At 40.4% G+C, this 21,676-nt stretch overlaps 1 protein-coding gene across 1 annotated transcript; it reads left to right on the forward strand.

Moving 5' to 3' along the window:
* Nucleotides 1-821: 821 nt before the first annotated feature.
* fam110d (family with sequence similarity 110 member D) lies at nt 822-21,184 on the forward strand. The gene is made up of 2 exons (XM_008431074.2): nt 822-932; nt 16,847-21,184. The coding sequence occupies exon 2, from the start codon at nt 17,553-17,555 to the stop codon at nt 18,879-18,881; it is 1,329 nt and encodes a 442-aa protein (XP_008429296.1). The 5' UTR covers nt 822-932; nt 16,847-17,552; the 3' UTR covers nt 18,882-21,184.
* Nucleotides 21,185-21,676: the final 492 nt, after the last annotated feature.

The raw sequence follows: 21,676 nt of genomic DNA on the forward strand, positions 1-21,676 counted from the left end.
TTTTTTTTAATTCAAACTTTCATGTGGCTTATCTTTGCTGGAAGATTTACAACGACTGCTTACTGTTTTGTTTCCAGAAATCAAAATTTGCTTCAAATGTCTGGATCCAACTGCGGGATCCTGACTGATTAGCAAAATGACTCAAGCTCGGTCAGGTTGGAAAGAGAGGCTCTGTGAGCATCAATTTTCAAATGTTTGACTGAAACATTGCTCACTCAACAGCTCGATGGAGCACAACTGTATTTTCCAAATAATTCACTAAAGGCAGAAAACATTTTCTGGAATTGGACAAATTTGTGTCTATTTAATATATTTTTTTATCTATATATGTTGTGTAAGCATACATCTCTGCTGCCACCAACTGTTTTGGAGGGGAACTGCTTGTTCTGCCCCACCCCTGTCTCCGCCCCATGTTTCACAGTAGCGATGCTGTAATCAGAATGATGTAGCTTTAATCCTATAGATATATAGAGGTGAACTTATGCTTTTTTTTTTTTTTGTTCGTTTTTCTTTTCTTTTTTTCCCCCCAGCTATGATTTTCTTCTTGTTCTTTTGAAAGATTCGTTCACCTTGATTAAAACATGCAGTTTTTGAACTCTGGCATTCAGAAATGTAAGAATAACATGGTGAAAATATGTCTCTGAAAAATGAACACCCACAGTTTTTGTCTTTATCAGGTTAAATAAACCTAATTATTGGTGTTAATGTTTTACGGCAACTTCCTCCTACCTGCCCGCCCTCCCTCCTCCTCCTCCTCGGAGCGGGATGGTCGGAGTCGGGACTCCCTCTCCGCTGCCTCAGTGTGCTACAGATGCAGCAGCGGAGCGGAGCGGAGCGGAGCGCCACGCTCAACATCTGACATTACACACGGATCTCTCTACACGTTTACTGGATTTGGGAATCAAACAAAGTGGATGACCTGGGTATATAAGGTGAGTGCTGGCAGGTCCGTGTGCTGTTCTTGTTAAACTTGACGCGGGTAGGTTTGAATCGGGGCTCATTTTGGGAGATATTTTGATTGGGAAGTTCGGGAAAGCGATCACATGGTGGGATGAATTGATCCATGATCGGTAAATCTGGGTCATAAATTTTCTTTCTTTTTTTTCTTTTTTTTTTTAAACTCTTTGCTTGTTCTGGTTTGTGATTTTTACACTGTATTTTCGTCAGAAATATAATTAATGATATGAACTCTATATGCTGATGGCACAGCGACCTCACTGCTGGAGCTCATTTAAGTGTTAATAAATTATAAGAATTTTTTTATTTTACTTGTTTTCCTTCTTTAAAGAACGTTTGTCTTTGCATGAGTTATCTGACATCTTTATGGCTTGTGCCTGTAAAGCAACGAACAAACCATAAAGTCATACAGTTCGTGTCCTGTAAAGTCATTTCTCCCGGTCAGGATGACTGTGATTGGTTCCTGGCTGTGCATGTTGTCCATAAACACAAGAGCAACTCTTCGACTTGAGCCAAACAGATTTTTTTTCTGAAAAATTGACATGTGCATCAATGTGTCTTGTGCAGTGTAAACCAATCCACAGACCTTGACGCCCAGTTTAGCTGGCTGGTATGGAGAGAATGGGGTAGCTGACTGACCCCTGCGCTCTCATTAGGGCAAATACGGATGACATGAGGCAGTAGGTTCACAGCTTTGTAGGTTTGACCTGAAATATATCCATCTGTTTTCCAAACCTCCACTGTGTGTATCTGCTGACTTTACTACTTTATTTTAGCTCTTTACTTGCGTTCATGCAAATAAAGAACTAAATAATGCATGCTGTTTCCCAAACAGAAGACTAGAAGCTTAAGTTTAAAACAACCGAAGGAAATTACATATGGTTGTTATGCAATCTACCCGCTTCAAAGTGAACAGATTCTCCTCCTAGGACAGACCCATGTGGCCTCAGGGGTCCTCTGTGTGACCCATCTCAACCCGTCGTATGCAGACTTTATTTTGAATGAGTGTCAAGAGTTGGTTTGAGTGGGATCAGGAGCATAAACAACTTAGAGGCCAGACTAAACAAACCACACGTGTCTCTACATAGATTTATCCCGACTTTAACAGGTGAGCACGTGTCGTTTTGATCGACTACGTAATTCTGTTTGATGCAGATCATCTGCTGGGAGTGCTTTATTCTCGCTTTCCTGAGGGAGAGATGATCTTTTAGTTGTGCTGAGAGACACTTCTGTGGTAAAAATAAAGACTGACGCAGCAATAATCTCTCCACAAGGTTCTCACAGCAGCTGCTCAAGAGCTTTTGAACACATCAAGGGATTTTTCTCAGCAGATGAGTTAACCTACTTTTTTTGACAACTTTTAAGACTCAAGTGACAGCTTTAAATGTAAATTCTGTTATTTTCTTTTCAGGTTTATCAGTTTTCAGGCTCTTGTTAGGGTGATTCGTCTGGAGACAGATTTATTTTGATCTCTTTGCTCTTAACTTTAACTCCATAAATTTAACTGACATTACAGTGCCTTGCAGAAACATGCATACCATTTTTGCCCTGTTATAACCACAATATTCACTGTATTTTATTGGTATTTCATGTATTAGACCATCACAAAGTAGCACAATATTGCAAAGTGGAAGTAATTTATGATTTTTTTTTTACAAGACAAAAATCTAAAAAGTGTGGCTTGCATTTGTGTCCTCTAGGCAGTAGTTTGTTGAACCGTTTGCTGATGTTAAATTTGCTAGCTCTTCACTGTATGAGTCCACCAGTTTTGCACATCTAGTGACTTTTTACTCATTGCTTTTGTAAAATTTTAGCCTGGACTTTGACTAGGCTATTTTAACACATGAATAATCTTTTATTTAAACCAGGTGTTTGCAACTTTTACAATCCAAAGAGCCCTTTCTATCGTCAGTCCACCTAAATAAAACTTGTTTTGAGTTACCAATTTTGTGGAAAAAAAGACAGCTTATAACTTTTGATAAATACCAACTATGTTAATTTTAAACAAATTAACAAAGCTTCGAGGCAGATACATTTTCCGGTCGAGTGTATTTTTATTTGGTCTGATTTCAGGGGGGCAACTACAAGTGGATGCCACACGTTTCAGAACAAGACACTTTTTTCTCCACCCTCTTTTAACAATTTTTCACGAGTTTGTGTGCATCTCATCAAATACCAATTAAAGACAGTAAGGTGTAAGGTTGAGAATTTGAAAAAAGTTGAACAAATATTAATGCAAGGAACTGAAAAATTATATGTGGAAAAACAAATAATAAGCAGTGAAGCATAAATCCCTCATGTTACTGGTTTTGAAGCAGTAATATGTCTGATTCCTGCAGAGAAACAACACATCTTCTATCTCCCTGGGGGAGAGGCCAAATGCAGAGAGCCGTTCGCTGCAGTTTTCATCTGAGTCGTTGATGGGAGTCCTAACATCGTTATCATGGCTAAATAAAATGCTATTTATGCCTTTTTGCTTGGTTTACAGCACCAGAGGGGGCGTTGATGATGATGTTAGGGATGCATGACAGTACTAAGAAAAACCTGCAGAAACATGTTGATTTTATGACCCTTTGCACCGTGCATTTGCTTGCTTTGCTTACCCAGCCTTTTGTATCTTAATAATCAGAAAAAAAGCTAATAAATAAACTTGTCAAAGACCTCACGATCTACTGCTTGCAAAGGAATGCCCCAATTTAAATCCTTTTTATTCAATTTTACCTTTTTTTTGTCTTTTTTGTGCTGTTGAGTAAGTTTTTAATCTGATTTGTTTGAACCACATCAATGCCTGCTGCAAAGAGCAAGCAGAAACCACAGAACATTGTCTGGTTTTAGTTTACAGATGGTCACTCATGTGCTTTTTATCAGTTAAGTGTCAGTCAGCTTCACCACAGCAGCTATTAAGATTTTGTATGTGCCTTCCTGAACAGCACAGCCATTTGAACACTGCTCTTTAACGGAAACATTAAACATTCGCTTTGTTAGCCCCTCGGTTGTCGAGTGGCTACATGTAAAGATCTCCAAGTTACGGTGGGAAGCTTGAGTTTCTAATTAAAGGGGGAAAATGTACACTGCTAATGACATCATCTTCCCTCTGGGTATACAGAGTGTGTGTGTGTGTGTGTGTGTGTGTGTGTGTGTGTGTGTGTGTGTGTGTGTGTGTGTGTGTGTGTGTGTGTGTGTGTGTGTGTGNGTGTGTGTGTGTGTGTGTGTGTGTGTGTGTGTGTGTGTGTGTGTGTGTGTGTGTGTGTGTGTGTGTGTGTGTGTGTGCGTGCGTGCGTGTGTGTGCGTTTAAGATGAGCAGCTGGTTTGAGACACTTGACATTCAGTGCAGTGTAAAACTTCAAACACTTACAGAAAAAAAACAAACCCACCAGTCATATAATTTGAGTTTACAGCTTCTTGTCGCCCATTGCGCTAAAAGTTTGTGGGAACTTTCTAACAACTTTAAGGAGGGGGGCTCTATTGGAAAAAGAGCAAGAAATTATTAAAACTTGAGCTCCACAGTTACAGTCTGCATCCATGCATTTAGGCAGACACTATATGTTAAAGTAATAGCCACTGTCACGAAGGACAGCTGGTTGCACGCTCCAGCAAGACCTGCCATCTATTTCATAAGCTGACATTTCTTCTATTTTGTAAACATCGGGGTGTGGAATCTTCTTCACTCAAGTAACAATTTGAAGAGCAAAGTTTTTTTTTCTTCTTCTTCCCCCTCAAAAGTTATTAAAATACTTTTTGAATATAAAGTGGCTTCGTCTTTGTTGGAAGATTTACCATTACTGCTTGCTAGTTTGCTTCCAGAAGCTAAAATTTGGTTTAAATGTTTGAACCTAACTTCGGGAATCTGATTGATTTTATTGCACAATTTCAGGAAAATATGCAGATGCGATAATACTCCTGGAAATAGCCGTGACGATGTGAAAAAATATGATTATTCCTCTGCCCTCCATGAGCTTTAACATCATTTGTTGGCTTTGAAGGAAGATACAGTCCCTATAGTTGGCCAAACATTTCATCATGGATGCATTACACTTGAAATGTAGCATCCTGTCTAATAATGAATCTATTTTGTGTTGATTTGGATATTGCACACAGTGACATTGTGATAATAATTGCAATTTAATATAATGTTCATCTCTACTTATCAAAATCCATCTCCCCTCCTTTATTCTTTATGAAATAGCTCAAACTCAGTCAAGTTTGATGGAGAGCCTCTTGAAAGGTAATTTTCGATTCTTGCTGCTACTGAACTGGTTTGGACTTTGACTAGACCATTCTAACGTGTATCAATGAGAGGCAGTATCCTGCAGCATTTAGTCATTTGCAGTCTTTAACAGGTTCTTGTTTTTAGGTCCATCTAGCTTTTTTCCAACTCAAATGACTTTGTTTTCTCTTCTGATGGTAGCAGTATGGTGACATGTGAACGTTCAAGGTGATGTGCAAAAAAACTGGGATATATCTTGGCTGTCTTTCTCGCGTCTTCCTCATAAAATCCAGATTCAGAGTTGCTGAGTGCCTGGCTAATAGCCAACCTGAGCTGTGGCTCTCTGGAGTTCCTCCAAAATTACCATGGTTACTTGGCTGGTTCATTGTATTATCTTGTAAATATTTTAGACGCTAAGTCCAGCTGCTATTATTGCATTAGTTCCATTCCCTCATGGGCTCATGACTCAATCCATAATTCATTGTAGTCAAGAAAATCATGAAACATGATCTGACAGATCTCCATCTCCTGACAGCCTCCATGTGAGTGGCTGACAGCTGTGAGAGCAGCCCTTCTCGCCGCTGCTCTCACATCTTTGTAATTGTTCACAGCCTGACCGGCCACCTCTGCTGCTCTGCCACGTCCCATCAATCCCAGCCGTGGCATGCTGTGTCCATTCATCCGTGAGGAAGATGGCACCGAGCTGGACATCCTCTTCCACGCAGGATGAGCCCGTGGATGCAGCTTCACTGATTTATCCACGTGTTTTTGGATTCTGGCAGAAGCAAAAGGAGGAAAAGGGGACGAATGGAGGGTTCTCTTTCGGCTGCACTTGGGTGCAGTTTGAGGCAAAGCAGGTCGGCTGATCGGTAATGAGAGAAGACAGCTGGCTGGTTCAGTGGAGGCTAACGGCTAAACGTAAATGGCAGCAAGGAAGAGGAGGAGAGCTCGGTTTAGGGTCTTTCTGAAGGAGTTTCTGGATGTGTTTATTTGGTTACCATTGAAGATTTTTTGAAGTGGTTAGGGTTGTTTTAGAAAGATAAAGTTTGGGACAATAAAAAGAAACATAAGTGTAGATTTTTTTATTTCATTTTGAAGAGTCTTACTTTGTATATTTTTTACTACCTCTATCTTATTATCTTTGAATATTTATTGATTTACTGCAATGCAAATAATCAAGAATAACTCTAAAGCTTATAGAAGGCAATTTCTATATGTTTATGCATCATTTCCTGCATAAAGAAGGCTGATTTTAACCTAAATGATGATCAATGTTGAGACTTTTATGCAGTGTTGGTGTCTAAGCCGATGTTTCTCAAACTTCTGGCCCTCAAAATAACTTGAGCATAGATATAAAGCCTTAACTTGGATGAACTATACAAACATTGCTGATAAACTCTTTAAAAACAGTGTATCGATGACACAAACATCCACAATAGTCATTGTGACTTTTGAATAATCCTTCGTCCTGTACAAGCCTGTGGCGACAGTGGAGCAGAAAAACTTCCTTTTATCCTTTTTAGAAAAAAAAAAAAAAAACTTCCATCAGAACCAGGCTCAATTGGAGCAGCAAACAGTCTAAGACAGGAACGGGCAGATATGGAGGCATTTGGCCATTTGGCATTTTCTATGGGAAGAAAAAGAGAACAGAAGGATGTGACGATATCAAATACTAATTTGTAAGAAATATTGTAAATGCTAGTACCAATAATTTTAAGACTATTTTAAGACTTCAATAGTTTCTTCTGAATGAACGATTGACCTAGAGTTGGAGTTTTATGATCCCACCTCCTGCTGTGCACACCAGCAGTCTAAACTAACTCACAACAACCGAGACGGTAAATGATAAAACTAAATTTGGGAAACATAATAATGTCAGCCACAAATATATGCTTTAATCATTTGAGTAAGTTTACTCTTTTCTAACATTTTTAGCTATCTTTTAGAGCCCCTGGAACTTGATGTTTATGTCCTGTAGTGAACTTAATGTGCTGCAGTAAATGTCTCATCCTGTACGTGACTGTTAGTTTGTTTTATTTTCAAGATGATTCCTCAGCAGTGTTCAGGAGACAGAACATTCCTGTAAAATGTGAATAGTCATGGTTTTGTTTACTTAAACTTTCAGCTGTGTCAGTTGAATTAAGTCAAACAGTACCCGTTCACTGCTGATGCAGCAGATCAGCTGCATTAGTCTTTTCTCTTTTATGCTTTTAATAATTAATAACCAAGCTCAACCGGTGGATCATAATTATTTAGCTATGATTATTTCATGTCTCGGAGAATCATTAAAAATGTAAAAGCCAGGCTTAAAAGACTATAAATATGCCACACACACACACACACACACAAAAATCCACTGCACTTTTTAAAAAGCATGGCTTTTTACTGACAAATCTTGATTGACTAAATGCAACTTTGCGCCTCCAACTAAGTATATTTGGGAAACTTTTTCATGTAAAAAGAAAAGTGGAACATTTTATGAACTCTGAAGTCAAGCCTTTTAGAACTGCTCTGTTGAGTGGATGCTGAATCAATGCTGACACATTCAAAGTGGTGGAGTGTTGTTCCACAGAGGGAGGGGCTGGACGGGCTTCAGCAGGGTAGTCACAGAGTTTGGAGACACAACTGGAGCAGCTTTATCCCCCAAGTTTCTATCACAAACACTCACAAGTCAGTGCTAAACTTTTTACCAACTGCAACACTGACGCGTGTTCAGAATAATGCGCCAAAAGTAGTGTAGGTTTCCTTTTGGCGTGTTTGCCTGAATGAGACGTTTTCTGCTATTACTCGCTCTGATAGAGAGGAACAGGTGTATGCGTTAGCACCGCTGACTACATTCTGTTGCTGCTTTCTGCGAGCGGGCGTCCTGCTTTAGCATCCTTTGGGACTCTGTTGAGTCTGACGCGAGTGGAAAAGGTGTGAAAAATGTTCTGAATGTGTGAAATAAAACATCTGGCTGCATGCCAGACAGCGCCGTCTCTCTCAAGGACTCACACCAGCAGACCTTAATGAGTGTGTGTGTGAGAACAGAGCTTCATAATTTAAGACTCTGGCAGATTGAGGGATGTGCCTGGATGTATCCCTCTCCACTGCTCTCTATAAACAACCTCAGGACAGTGAATTCACGGTCGCACATAGACACACACACCAACTGTGATCACTGTGGCTTTTATTGTTGGTCACATAAGCCAGGCTGGCATGCTGGGGGAGCGAAGGGGGGAGCACGGGAGGGGGTGGGGGGGTAGCCGTGGTCGTAATTTCCAAAACAATGCTGTCTAGAGCTGCTGCGCCTGCTTGATGTGAGTCAGATTTGGATGTGCTGTGTACAAACTTAGCTCCGCCTCGCTGCACTTTGTTCCCCTCTTACCACACAGTCTCTTCCCACACACAAGTGTCACGAACACAATTCTCCATAGCCAAAGACTGGGAGCGTGCCACACTTTTAAGTTTTGCCTGAGCCCACACACTCAATTATTTAGTTAACCTCATGTGGACATGAGAAGAGAGCTCCATGCAGAAGGAACACCAAATTTCTTACAATGGCCTGTGCGGGCAAAGCTCTAAAAGTAGCAACTTATGGACTTGTCTTTCACTAGTCGCATATTAATGATCTATTGACATATTTTCTGAATGTATCTGTTTGATTTTGCATGAAGTTTTTATTCAGTCTTGAAAAGTATCAAGTACAGGTTCCATGTCTGGATGTGTATTGAAGAAAACAGATTCCATATTTAAAACATAAACTCTGTAAAACGGTTGGGAATTCAAAATAAACTTTTGTGCTTCACAGATTTAGTAGTGCAGCAAAAATATTTGCTTAAATCTGGAAACCTCATTGTTAAAATTATGGAATTCAGACATGTTTTACATTCGCTTCCCTCAAGTTTAATTATGCAACAATTTTTTAAATAGTTTAGTATCTAGGGCTGCGCAGTGGTGCAGTTGGTAGAGCTGTTGCCTTGCAGCAAGAAGGTTCTGGGTTCAATTCCTGGCCTGGGTCTTTCTGCATGGAGTTTGCATGTTCTCCCTGTGCATGCGTGGGTTTTCTCCGGATACTCCGGTTTCCTCCCACAGTCCAAAAACATGACTGTCAGGTTAATTGGCCTCTCCAAATTGTGGCTAGGTGTGAGTGTGTGTGTGCATGATTGTTTGTCCTGTTTGTCTCTGTGTTGCCCTGTGACAGACTGGCAACCTGTCCAGGGTGACCCCGCCTCTCGCCCGGCACACTAGCTGGAGATAGGCACCAGCAACCCTCCCGACCCCATTAAGGGACAAGGGTGTAAAGAAAATGGATGGAGGGAGTTTAGTATCTATATGCATTTAAAATCATTATTCTGGTTCAATATTTACATTTCAGATGAGGTTTTGCTTGACTGAAAGCACTGAGCTTTTGCCGCAGTCTTTAATTATGTAAAAGAGAATGCTGTGCAGTCGTCCTTTTTAAAGACACTTGCCAGGCCTAAATAGTCCTTTTGTATTAGATAAGCCATGTTAGCAGTCATAAATCTTTGTACAAAACTAAGTATTCTACTTTCATAATCTGTTGAATTGCCCAAGCATTTAGTTGTTCACTCATTTTTAGTGAGGTCAGCACAGAATTGTAAAGATATTGAGGCTGACAGAACTGCTTACATGCAGATCTTCGAGGAGAGATAAACTGGTCGCTTGCTTCAACTTTGGAACCACATATGTTAATTACGTCATTTTCAATTTCATTTGCATCAACTTATAATGCCATGCCGTTACGTAAAAGTGGCATTAAGCTGGTCGTTAATGTGGAAACATTGGCGTGCAAAGCTTGAACGCTGTGACTTTTCTTCTAAAAAGCTTTCGGTGGAAAAACAAACACTGACTAATAAAACTTTATCCGCCAGGACAGGAGTGTTCAGTAATTGACAGTAACGCCACCCTTCCTAAGCCTTGAAGTAAGGACAAACTTGGCCTGGCAATAAAAGCAAGAATAAACATGGACACTTTATCAAAAAGCTTATCAGAATAAGCAGTGGTGTGGTGCTACGGCATCAGTAAGGTTAGCTGTAAAGCTTAAGGTTGATGACATCTGAAGTCGAATATTTTAGTAGATATTACACCAATAGCTTAGTGGACTGCAGCTGCAGAACAGGATACAAAGTATTTCTTTTATTTATTGTGCTAACTTTTAAAAGCTAAGTGGTTTTTTGCATGAACCGAAACATTGTTATTCTTTTTATTTTTTCTGCGGTTATAAGTAGAAAATATGGATTTGTTCACTGTGTCATCTTTATCCAGCTCAGATTTGGCTATCCATGCTGTCACCAAGTCACAGCAGAAATGTTTGTTCCACTGAAACCTCAGCTGTCACAATGATAATATAATCTGAATGACAAAAGAGCAGCCGCAGTGAGTTAAGAGCCCATCTTGTCGATTTTACGGTTTCAGAAGGAGGTCTATTCAGATCGGGGGTCTGTTAAGTCCTCCCAGGTGGCCCTCCTGCTGCTCCACATGAGTGTGGAGCCGAAGACCCAGTGGCTAATGGAGCCTTTGTGTCTGAGGGGAGAGAGTAGCTTATGTACCCCCATGGCTCCATCTCTTTAGCTTTAATTGTCACCATGTTGTCCTTTTCACTACCTGACTAATGAGGCAGAGAAGCCAGATCACTTCACTCTGAACATGGAGGGCGACCGTTGTTCTTGGTCATTAATAATGGAGAAAAAGGCGACCACGTCTCTGTTAGGGGAGCAGAGGATGACACCGTCTCTTTTTCCTCAACGTACTCCTTTGCAGATTTTCTTAAGCTCAGTGTCTTTATTCCATTATGTGAGTGGGGAATGTTTGCCAGAGTCAAAAGGCAATCAGGACGTTGCCAAAGATTTTGAAACTCAAAAGCTTGAAACTTTTATTGGGAAGTTTCTGGGAATTACTTGGGAATTAAGGACAATTCGAACGAATCGCTCCATATCCCAACATTCTGGTTTCCCACAAGAAGACACAAAAAGACATCCATAAACATCTTAAAACAACAGATTTCAACAGATTTATATGTGAGATTAACTTTACCAGGTTTTTATTTTACTCGTTCACAGATTAAGACATTTTGTTGGTGGATACTAAAAGACCCGTACACTATTTTACATGAAAAGATTCCATTCCCTACTCCTAAAGAAAGTCTAATTCAACAAGAAAATCAAAATACTACCTCTTCTTGGGCCTCTGCAACATCCTCCATGTTCACTTCCTCCACCTCCCACTCTGGTGGCCAATTTCTCATTTCACATTTGTCAGCCTATTGTGAACCTTTGTGTGTGTATGCGTGTGTGTGTGTGTGTGTGTGTGTGTGTGTGCGTGTGTGTGTGTGTGTGTGTGTGTGCGTGCGTGTGTGTGTGTGTGTGTATTCCCAAATTTTCTCACAAATTTATGTCGATTCAGATGGAAAGTTTTGAATTTACCAACCTGGCAGAGGAACTCGACCTTTTTCTCAAAGGTCAAATGTCTTTCCTCTGGGAATGCCTAGCAAGCTTATTTACAGGTTCTCCTCTCGTAAAACAAACACTTCCTGGATTTTCCTGTGTTTGTCTAATTTTTCGCAAGAAATGATCTGCCTGCTTATACCTGGCAGCATAACTCACGGCAGAATCTAAACACAGCCCGTGTGCTTCCTCTTGGGTCAAATCTACGTGGCACAAACAATGCAGCTGATAAAACTGAAAGGCCACGCTCCCTTCCTTTTACACGTCTCTGTTGGAGCCGTCTGGGTTCCTTGATGTGGGATGACAAAAAACATCTGTTTCTTCTTAAGCTGCGCTGGAGGTAGGTATAAGCCTTCCCTGGGGACTGGGCCAAAACAGAGAGGACAAGAAGGGAGGAAAGAAAGACGGAGATGGACAGTGCAGTTTAACTAGCGGAAAAAGGTTGTAAGTTCAACAGATTGTTGCTGGAGATTCAGGGGTTTGTTAGTTTGGAGATGACTTTAGGTTCGGAGACCTTATTTATCAAATAATTACCATTGTTGTACAGTAGAAATCACCAAATACTTTCTTGTAGGACTGTCAGTTTACGTCCAGTTCTAGAATAAACTCCAGCGAAGAACAGAACAGAACAAGCTGCTGAGAGATGCTTTTGTCTTTTAGCTGACCAATGTACACCAAATTTGATCAATTTAGGAATTTCTTTGTTTGTCCTGAAATACTGTCTTATTGTCTGGCAAACAGTATAATTTCTTGTATTTTTATACATTTAACTAACATGATGGGAAAGTATCTTTGTGACCTGCATCTGGTAAATCTACTGAAACGTGAATTTAAAAGTGATCATTGAGCTTAAAATAGGAGTGTGCACAATAATAACTTTGGGAAGGATTATTTAGAGTGTTATATTTGTTGTTTATTATTTCAAGTTATCTGAAATGCACAATGGATGCCAGTGGGATATTCAACCTGTTCAATGGAATCTGACTGCAACATATTTTCACAACCAACACAGATCACAATGAAATGCAGAATTCATAATTTTTTCATGATGTATGTTTATTTTCATTTATTTTTTTACTACTAAGATTATTTAAAGTTTAATGGATGTCACTCTTTAGTGTTCAGATGCAACGACTACTGTCACCAGCAACCATTAAAATAGTAACAGAGATGCTACTGTTCTGTCCCCTGTGACAGATTGTACAATTTATTAAAGCAATAGAATCACATAATTGGAAAGAAAGTCTTAAAAGAGGGCAAGGAGACTTACAAAAACCGCTTCAAACTAGAGACACTGGTGATAGCAACAGCAGTGCAGGATTTTATTTTGGTATCAGATACTGTTCTCTATTTGTTGTTGCTCATTTTTGGTAGAGAAAGTCCTAAATCGACACTCAGTGGGTTTGTCGCACTGTAGGAGAATAGATCAATGGCAGGTTTGCAAGTTTAGTTAGTTAGAAGCACACATATTAAGGAATGAAGAATCCTTCAAGACTTTTACTAAGAGTTGTCTTTCATTTTAAAGGGATAACAGACTTATGCTCTTGTTCAGGACTGTTTCTGAAATATTCTCCTCCCTGCAGTTCATCCATATGCAAACTTTGTTCATTTGTTGATCTTCTTTCTTTTTTGTTTTTTAAAATAGAGAGAGTATTTGCATTTTGTTGATCACACTATGGCCCTAACGACCTCCTGACTCATCAGGAAGTAGGTTGCTAAAAAAAAAAAAAAAAGTGAGCATATCCAGAGTTTAAACAGATGTAGCCCCGATACATAAAACACTTTTAACACAATACATGTTGGGACAAAAGCTTTTCGAGATTTACTTCAGATACAGGGAGTAACGGTAAAAGGAGCCAGACAGGGAAACAGATTCAGAGAGAGGTCAGGCATGTGTTTACAAGAAGCAAGGGAAATGAGAGGGTAGAGACGGTAGGAGAGTGCAGGGAAAAGAAGCTGGGGTGGTATTACGAAGGAAAAGATGGGGGCGGTGTTCACTGTAGAGATGAGAGTAGAAGGAAAGGGTTCAGAGGTTAATGACAACCTACAGCGGGAGACAAAGGAGGTCATGAAGCACAAGAGAAATTCAAAAGCAGTCTCACGCTTTTCACAAGCTTTCAGATCACAAGAGAATGGGCTGGGTACTAATTTGGCTCATTACGGTCAATGGAGCTAATGGGGCCCCATTGTTCTCCATTTGTGTGTGTGTGTGCGTGCGTGTACTGAGTGTTTTGTTTGCAGCATTTAATCAGTATTTTCTGGAAACATCTGTCTGTTAACGTGTACGTTAATTAACAGTTTTCAGTAAGAGTTAAATGTGTGATTAGAAAGTTAGCACTTTCAACAAGCGACGGCATCTAAATGTGATGGATTCCCTTAACGCCCTTCATGTCAGCTTCAGTGATTGTCATTTGCATTACAAATACAGCAAAGATATTCATTGGAATTGGTGCAAGTACTGATCTAACCAGAAATGTTGAAGCTTTTTCATTTTAGGTGGCAGATATTATCCTCATTCAGTTGAATTAAGCAATACAGTCACATTACCACTGACCTGGCAGGACGTTTAAGGTTCTCTGTTATCTAAAGGTTATTTTGAAATGATCACTGAATGATTTATTTATGTTTGCTACTTTCAGTGTTTATAAGTTGTATGTGTTTACATTTTTAGTCCTTTACAATAAAGTTGGCAACACAATTTAAGACTCTGCTCAAATTTGTGTTTTGATGCCATCAGAGGAAAATCAGTCGTGGCGTTGTATCTTTAGCCTCAGATGAGGAACAGAATGTTCCAAGGGAAAATCCGTTCATCAATACCCCCATCACCCAAAACTTGAACTGTAACCCCAGTTCCACTTCCTCCCCGTTTTCCACTCATTTTTCTTGCCTCATGCCAAGCCCTGTCTCCTTTTTTACCTCCACACCTGTCGTGAGAAATTTCTCCCGGAACTCTGCCTAAACAATGGCTGGCTTTCCCGAGATCCAACATCTGGAAAAGCTAACCAGCATGCCAGGGCCCCCCATTCCTCAGGTAATTTACAGTGGCATGCCATTTGACAAGCTCTGCAAGGGGCGTGGAGGCTGAACGGAGTAGATTATGGTGAAACCTAAGCTCTTCTTCTAAAGTTTCAGCAGCACTTATTATTTAGTGGTAGCTGAAGAGTAGTTATACACTAAACAGTTAGATATAACTAGGTTTTCATAAGAAAGGGTGACTATTTCAGCAGGCTGGTTATATTTTAATTTTTAGTTTTTTTATATATATGAACAAAATAATAGAAATTCAGCACTGATATGGAAGGTCTGGTAGCTGTGGTGCAATTACCTGTGCTTTGTTTTCAATTGGTGGTAAATATAAAACAGTTTGAAATAGTTTCTGTCTTAAGTATGCAGATGCAACTCAATTATTCTGAAAATAAAGGCTGCAGTTTCTCCAGGCAGCTTTGATTGATTTAAATGTGTTTTGCATAATATGCACGACTCATGCATCATTGAGCACATGCTGCATTTCTTCAAAAGCCAGTGATGTTCTACTTTAAGAGGAATCAGCTAAAGTTGGTGTCAGCCTGTCAAAGCTACGCAGCAATCAAACATATGAAATCTAACCCAGCGATCTGATTGGTGGGTGTTTCATTGATCATTAAAGGTTTTTTGTTTTTTCTTCTTTTGGTTGCAACAACATATAAGAAGAAACTATCCCACTTCAGACATAAATTGATTCAGATTTAATCCTTTGAGTAAAAGGTATTCAGTCAGGAAGCACAAATGCTGAATTACACAAGAAAACGCAGAAAAACACTTTACAGGCCTGATGTGCAAAGCTTTGTTGGTACAATACTTTATGACATGATATGGTTCTGTTTTTTTTGAAGTGGCAGCTCTGTGCTTCTTCAGTTTGACACATATCTTGATACCGAAGAAATTCAGACTTTGAGATGGGGATGTTGTCAACAGGAGTTCCACGCTTTCCTGTCGGATGTGTCATGTAGATTATTATAACAATGAAATATAAATCATTTTCCTTGCTGTTTTTGTTTCATTTGTTGGGAAGGAAAAACTAAAATAGCTGCTGATAACATTTGAAGCTGACCTAAGGAAATTTAAACCCAACAATAACGGCCTTCCCGCTGTCTTGTGGAAAACAATGAGCACTTTCCTCCCTATTTGGACCATAAACCACTTGTGAATTTGGGGTTCTGGTTTCCAGACACTACCACTTATAAAATGGTCTTTTTGCCTTGAGCTGACACACACACACACACACACACAACTCAGGTGAAAAACTAGAGCAGACATGCAAATACCCATAGCTGCATGCACATCCAGACATACACGCACATGTACACAGACACATGATAACCGTGCTTGAGTGTTTTCTAGCTAAATATACTCCTTCTGCAGAGTCCAGCCTGTTATAAGCATGTGCAACCTGCTTTTTACCCTCTCAAATGCAGAAGCAGCATGAACTTGATGTAAAATGCCATAGTGCAAAATGTGGTAACTTTTACTGAAACAGCATAGTCTGTTTGTTTTAGTGTCCCATTTAACTTTTGCAATAACTGGTTAAAATGAAGAGCGTTCACTATGAAACAGTTGGTACTTTGGAGGTACATAGCTTCATTTAGAAGCATTTAGTGGCTTTGAATTACAGCAGTCTGACTATAGTTTTCTGATCTGATTTTTAAGACATCAGTTACGCTGGCTTGTTTCAAAATGTAATATGTTGTTTGGAAATATCTCTACTTGTAAAGTTTATTTTAGTCTATTAACTGTAGCAAGCAGCTGAATTGGTGCCAAAACAGATTGTCTCAGTACTAAAGATAAAAATAGCTAAAACAAATGACTCCTCAGAATAAGAAAAAGTCTGGCTCTCTTCCTGTGCAAAAAAAAAAAAAAAAAAGAGAAAAGATAGAAGCAGACATGCCATCATCCCTTCTGGACAACAGAGTCCGTATACGGTTTATTTTCAGTCACAATTCATCCTGCGTTGAGGGAGACTTGCAAGGACATTTTAGATTTTATTTATATACAAGCCCAATAGTAATTAAAGGCTCAATTATGTCAGCTTCATATCTCTGCCTGCTGCAGTCATGCAGCTCCTTCTGGTTTTAAATGGGTACAGTGTGAGCAGAGCTAAAGGGACCGCTGTCTTTGCAGCCATCTGGTCTCCGCTGCCTGCCCTGGAGAGCAGCACATCAAACTAAAACCACTCTTTCTCTCTCCCCGTCTCTCCCAGGGGTCTCCACAGCTGAGGTTAGGACGAGGACGCGATCCACTTCTTCTCCACCTGCCCATCATCGGACTGAGTGCCTTGGTGCCGGCCACCCACAGGTCGTCTCATCCGGGACGGGTGCCAAAACAATAAGTCTTGACCTGCCGCCCCTGAGAAGACCTGCGCTAAACAAATATTTGAGGCCATTATATCTCATTTCACCGGGCAGCCGCCACCAAGAAGATCAACAGTGAAGGGTGCAGTTAAGAGACGAAACGAGAGAAGCGAAAAGAGGGGGAGGAAGAAGTAACCCTTCCAAAGTGCACCCCTGCCTATTTCTGCCACGCTGTGGGCAGGGAGCATCTTATTTGGGAGCTCTGCTGGCTGACAAAAAAAGCACTTCCCCGTTGCCTGCCTGGTCAGATGCCTGGGTAAATACAAGATAGAGATATCAATTAGTTTGAGTTCTTCCACCGCCCAACAAAGAGACTGTGAGCTATCTATAGAAAACATAGCAACAAACTTGGACTTTGCGGTCACTTGAATTACCACTTCTTCATAACCCTTTCAGAAAGTTTCGAGAGCTGTGAGAAACAGGAATGAGAGTCGCTGCTATTTTTTACTTTTAGAAACTTCTCCAAAGCCAACAGCGGCTCACTGTGGGGACCGGAAGCTCGGAGTCAGTTTAGAAGCTGCAGTTTTGATGTCTTTCCCAGCTCAGTAAGGTAACATGAAACCCCTCACTCCAATTGGGTCCCCCTCTCCTCTGAGGCTGCTCAACAAGGGTCCAGATTACCTGCGCAGGCAGATTGATGGTGGGGGTCACGGCCGTTCGGTCAGTGCTGTGGAGAGGCTTGAGGCTGACAAAGCCAAATACGTCAAGAGTCAGCAGGTGATCAACACCAAACAAGAACCTGTGCTTGTGCCCTGTGCCACGCCACCACCGCAGCCTCGGAGAGCCATCTCTGTCCCTGGCAGCTTGACCCCTCGTTCTTCCCCACGGCGGTCATCCAATACCCCCTTCTCCACTCTCTCTGGCTCCTTCACCTCAAAAGACGAAAATGAAAATGATGATGCTAGAAAGGAGAACAGACGGACTTCTATTGACATCAAAACACACAACAGGAGCAACGTGAGCAAAGTTTTGCCTCCAAGCCCCAGGACGCCTGGAATCAACGGCCTGGTAGCGCCACACAGTGCCCCAGTTCTCAGAAGGAGTACAGGCAAGCGCATGCTGAGGCCAGACTCCCTGTTAATATACAGGCAGAAGAAAGAGTGCAAAAGCCCTAACAGCTCCACACTGGGAGAGAACAATAACATGGAGTTGAAGGGATATAGTTTTGTACGCCGCCTCTTCCAGGGTTCAATGAGAGAAAAGAGCGGCGGAGGAGAAAGAGTTCAGAAGATGGTGATAGGTGACGAGAAAGCACCTTCACGGGACGGGGACTCTAGAATGTCTTGGACCAATGACAAAGATGTCACAGATGGAGGACCAATGAGTCGAAGGTCAAGCAAGACGGACCAAGAACGCACCCCAGAGTCTATCCAAAGTCCAGGTTTTAACTGCACGTTAGAAAACACAAAGAATGGTTTCATTAATGACGCCACCGACCAAATAGACATTAGGCACGATGATGAGAGTGATCCATGGAAGCGTGCCTCCCCGATGCCACAGAGAAGGCGGTTTGGAGAGCTGCAGCGCTCCAAGTCCGACCTGCGGTTGCGCTGTTCGGTAGCTTTGTCGGAGCAGGAGCATTTCTTTGACTTCTGTGGACTGGACATGGACATGATAGAGCGTCTGGGCCGGGAGAACTTCCTCTCTTACGCCAGCTCAATAGACACGCTTTCCTTGGCTCTGCGGAGCGTAGGAGGGGACGGCTGTGGCGGCTCAGAGCCCAGCGAGTTTTCCCGCCACTCAGGAGATGGACTGTTTCAGGAAGAACTGGCAGAGCAGCTTCCCACTGGCGTGTCCATCATCGAGAGAAATGCCCGCGTCATTAAGTGGCTGTATGGGTGCAAGAATGCAGCTCAGGAAGGGCCCAAAGAGTCAACTGTATAGTATGAGGATTGAAGATTTGCAGTTGGAACCAGAAGTTTGCATACACTGTACACAGTCTTTATATTTCCCCGACATTTGATTTGTATTCTCCCAATAGCTTGCTGGTCGTTTGGCCCATTCCTCCTGACAGAACTGGTGTCACTGGGTCGTTTTTGTTGGCTGCCTTGCTTGCATCAATCCTAATTAACATAAAACTGGAAAAGTTTTGTATGATTACATGTCAAACAGTGAAGATAAACATAAAATATCTCTTTATACAGTGTATCAAAACATCTGGTTTCAACTGTATGTGCCCTGGAATGCTAGACGTTTCTTTTTACATAAACTGTAAGCCAGTGTTTAAGTGCATTCCAATTAAACCAATTAGTAAATTCAACAGATGAAGGGTCTAGTTTTGCTCAATAGTCCATAAACCAGAGGTAAAGGGACAGAGCGTAACAGTTTTCGATTTGAACAGTTTTCAGGCATTAAAACAGGATCCATACAGCAGAGGATTAGATTAACATTGAGTTGACAGATAACTTTTCCAACACCAAATGCTAATGTGTTTCTTGTATTATGTGTATATGTATTGTTTTAAGTTGTGTGGTAAATACTAAAGGACCAGCTACCGGTTCTTTAGTATTTACCACACAACTTAAGTAGTTCTTTAGTATTTTACTCATTAACACTAACAAGAGCTTCTGTATAATTATTGCAAGCTTAAAACTTAGCACGTAGTTGATGATTAGCTCAAAGGTTGATGCATTTAACAGGTCTTATGTCTGGAATTTGTTGGATTTTTACATGTTTCTTAGAAGATTTTGAAATACACGTCTGTTCAAATGAAGTTCCTAGAGCTTCATAATGCAAAACTACAGCCATCATGTATCTGCTTTGTATTTTCATTTAACTAAAATCAGTATTACTGGCATTCCATGGCACATAATTATCTTTAGATCCTTTACTGTAGAACAGCTGATAGTTTCATCTTGTCAGATTAAATGTTGTATTTATAGAACCTAGCGACTATTTGTATGAGTGTGAACTGTCCTTACTCTCCAAGTGTAGCTTGATAGCATCAGTGGGTGAGTGATGTTGACATTATCCTTTACATTTCAAGTTTCTTTTCAGTATTTTTTTTATTTTATTTTGGCAGAACTGGATTCTGAGCAGACTTGAATTCCCCATGAAACCCCTCAAAAGGCACATAGATGTTTGAAACATGCTTAAAGGTTGTTACTCTTGACAGTAATGCTCCCTCGTACTGAGTAATTTAAAAACCACTAAGCTATGTTTTTCTTTGTAAACAGGGATTGTGTGAGTGAAGTGAACTGTGTACCTCATTTGAATCTGAGTTTGTTTCTTTTTCCTTCTTTTTTCTCTTACAATTTTAGTCCTTGAACGCAGGCGTTGGAATAAACTCGTGAGACGCTCCTGTGGGGTGTGTGATTGCACTGAACTGAACAGACAGAGGAAATTAGAGAGTGTAAAAATCAGCAGGATGTTTAACACTGAGCTGGATTCGGAAGAACATCCGCATCAAGAACAACTTTAAACAATATTTGGCCAGATTCATTTTTTAATTTTTTTACTTCACTTCTTTGAACTGCTTACATAGGTCAAGAAAATTATTTAAAGTTGAGGTCATTGCATTTCATTTCACACCGGTCTAGTGACTATTGTGTAAGTTTCTGATTCACAAACCACGACACACATGGAAAACCTGGGTTAATATCCCATCCTGTAAGGACTTTGAACTGGAATCCTTCAAACTAATATGTTCAACTCTGTTTGAAAAGAGGCAGAAGTTGTTAAATGTTGTAGGGAGTCACTTTCACCATCTGCTAGTTTACAGATGTTTAACCCATGCAGCTGGTCCATGAAAGCATGCAGGGGAGGATGAACCAACTTTCCTCCCACTGATAAGCACAGATCCTACCTCACTCCATCCATTTCTCACTGCTTCACACTTTATCTCCCTGAAAGGTCATTCCCATTTCTTGCCCTGGAGGATGCCACTGCAATCTGTTAAAGCATGTGGAGGTTAGCCTGCGAGGACTCGTGTGCTGAGCGCTAACCAAAAATGATGGGCTTAGTTTATTTATACATGTCATAAATTAAAACTTGCAGCCTTGATGTTTTTCTGTATTTGTCACAAGCACGACACACTTCTGAAACGGCTTTTACATAGACTTATTTTTTATTGCATGTGTACAAAGTGGCTCTAAAATTTGGTGTATATGAGAGAGATTTGTTTTTTTATTCCAAAAAGGTTTTGTGTATGATGTACACAGCTAATAAAAGCAGAAAAGTGAAACCAAGTGTGTTGTCTTTCACCGTTGTCACTTACATTTATTTCACAGGCGTTATAGAGCAAAATCCACACTATGAAACTTTAAGCTTTATGGTTTCACGTGGGCATTACATCTAAAAACAATAATATTGTGTGAAATGCAGTATTTCTTACCCATCACCTCAGACAGTGAAACTCATATTCTATGTCAGTGGTGCACAAAGTCAAGAGGAGATCAAACTAAGTATTTAGTTCATAGCAGCCTGACATATGTGCTTAAAACATCCGACTTTTATTGGACTAATGTGATATTCTGATTTTTTGAGACAATGAATTTTGAGTTTTCTTAGCATAAACATGATAATTGTCAAAATTGTAAAACTAAAAGCTTGAAATATTTTAGTCTGTTTGTAATGAATTTGTATCAAATGACTTTCACTTTCTGGATGACTGGCAAGAAATCTAGCACTTTTACACAATCTTAAAATTTTTTGTGAAATATCAGTACATGCTAATTTGT

Source organism: Poecilia reticulata, linkage group LG16 (assembly GCF_000633615.1).
Source record: "Poecilia reticulata strain Guanapo linkage group LG16, Guppy_female_1.0+MT, whole genome shotgun sequence".
NCBI lineage: Eukaryota > Metazoa > Chordata > Actinopteri > Cyprinodontiformes > Poeciliidae > Poecilia > Poecilia reticulata.

Coding starts and splice junctions, on each gene's coding strand:
- fam110d (XM_008431074.2), top strand. CDS start 17,553: ATGAAACCCCTCACTCCAATTGGGTCCCCCTCTCCTCTGAGGCTGCTC.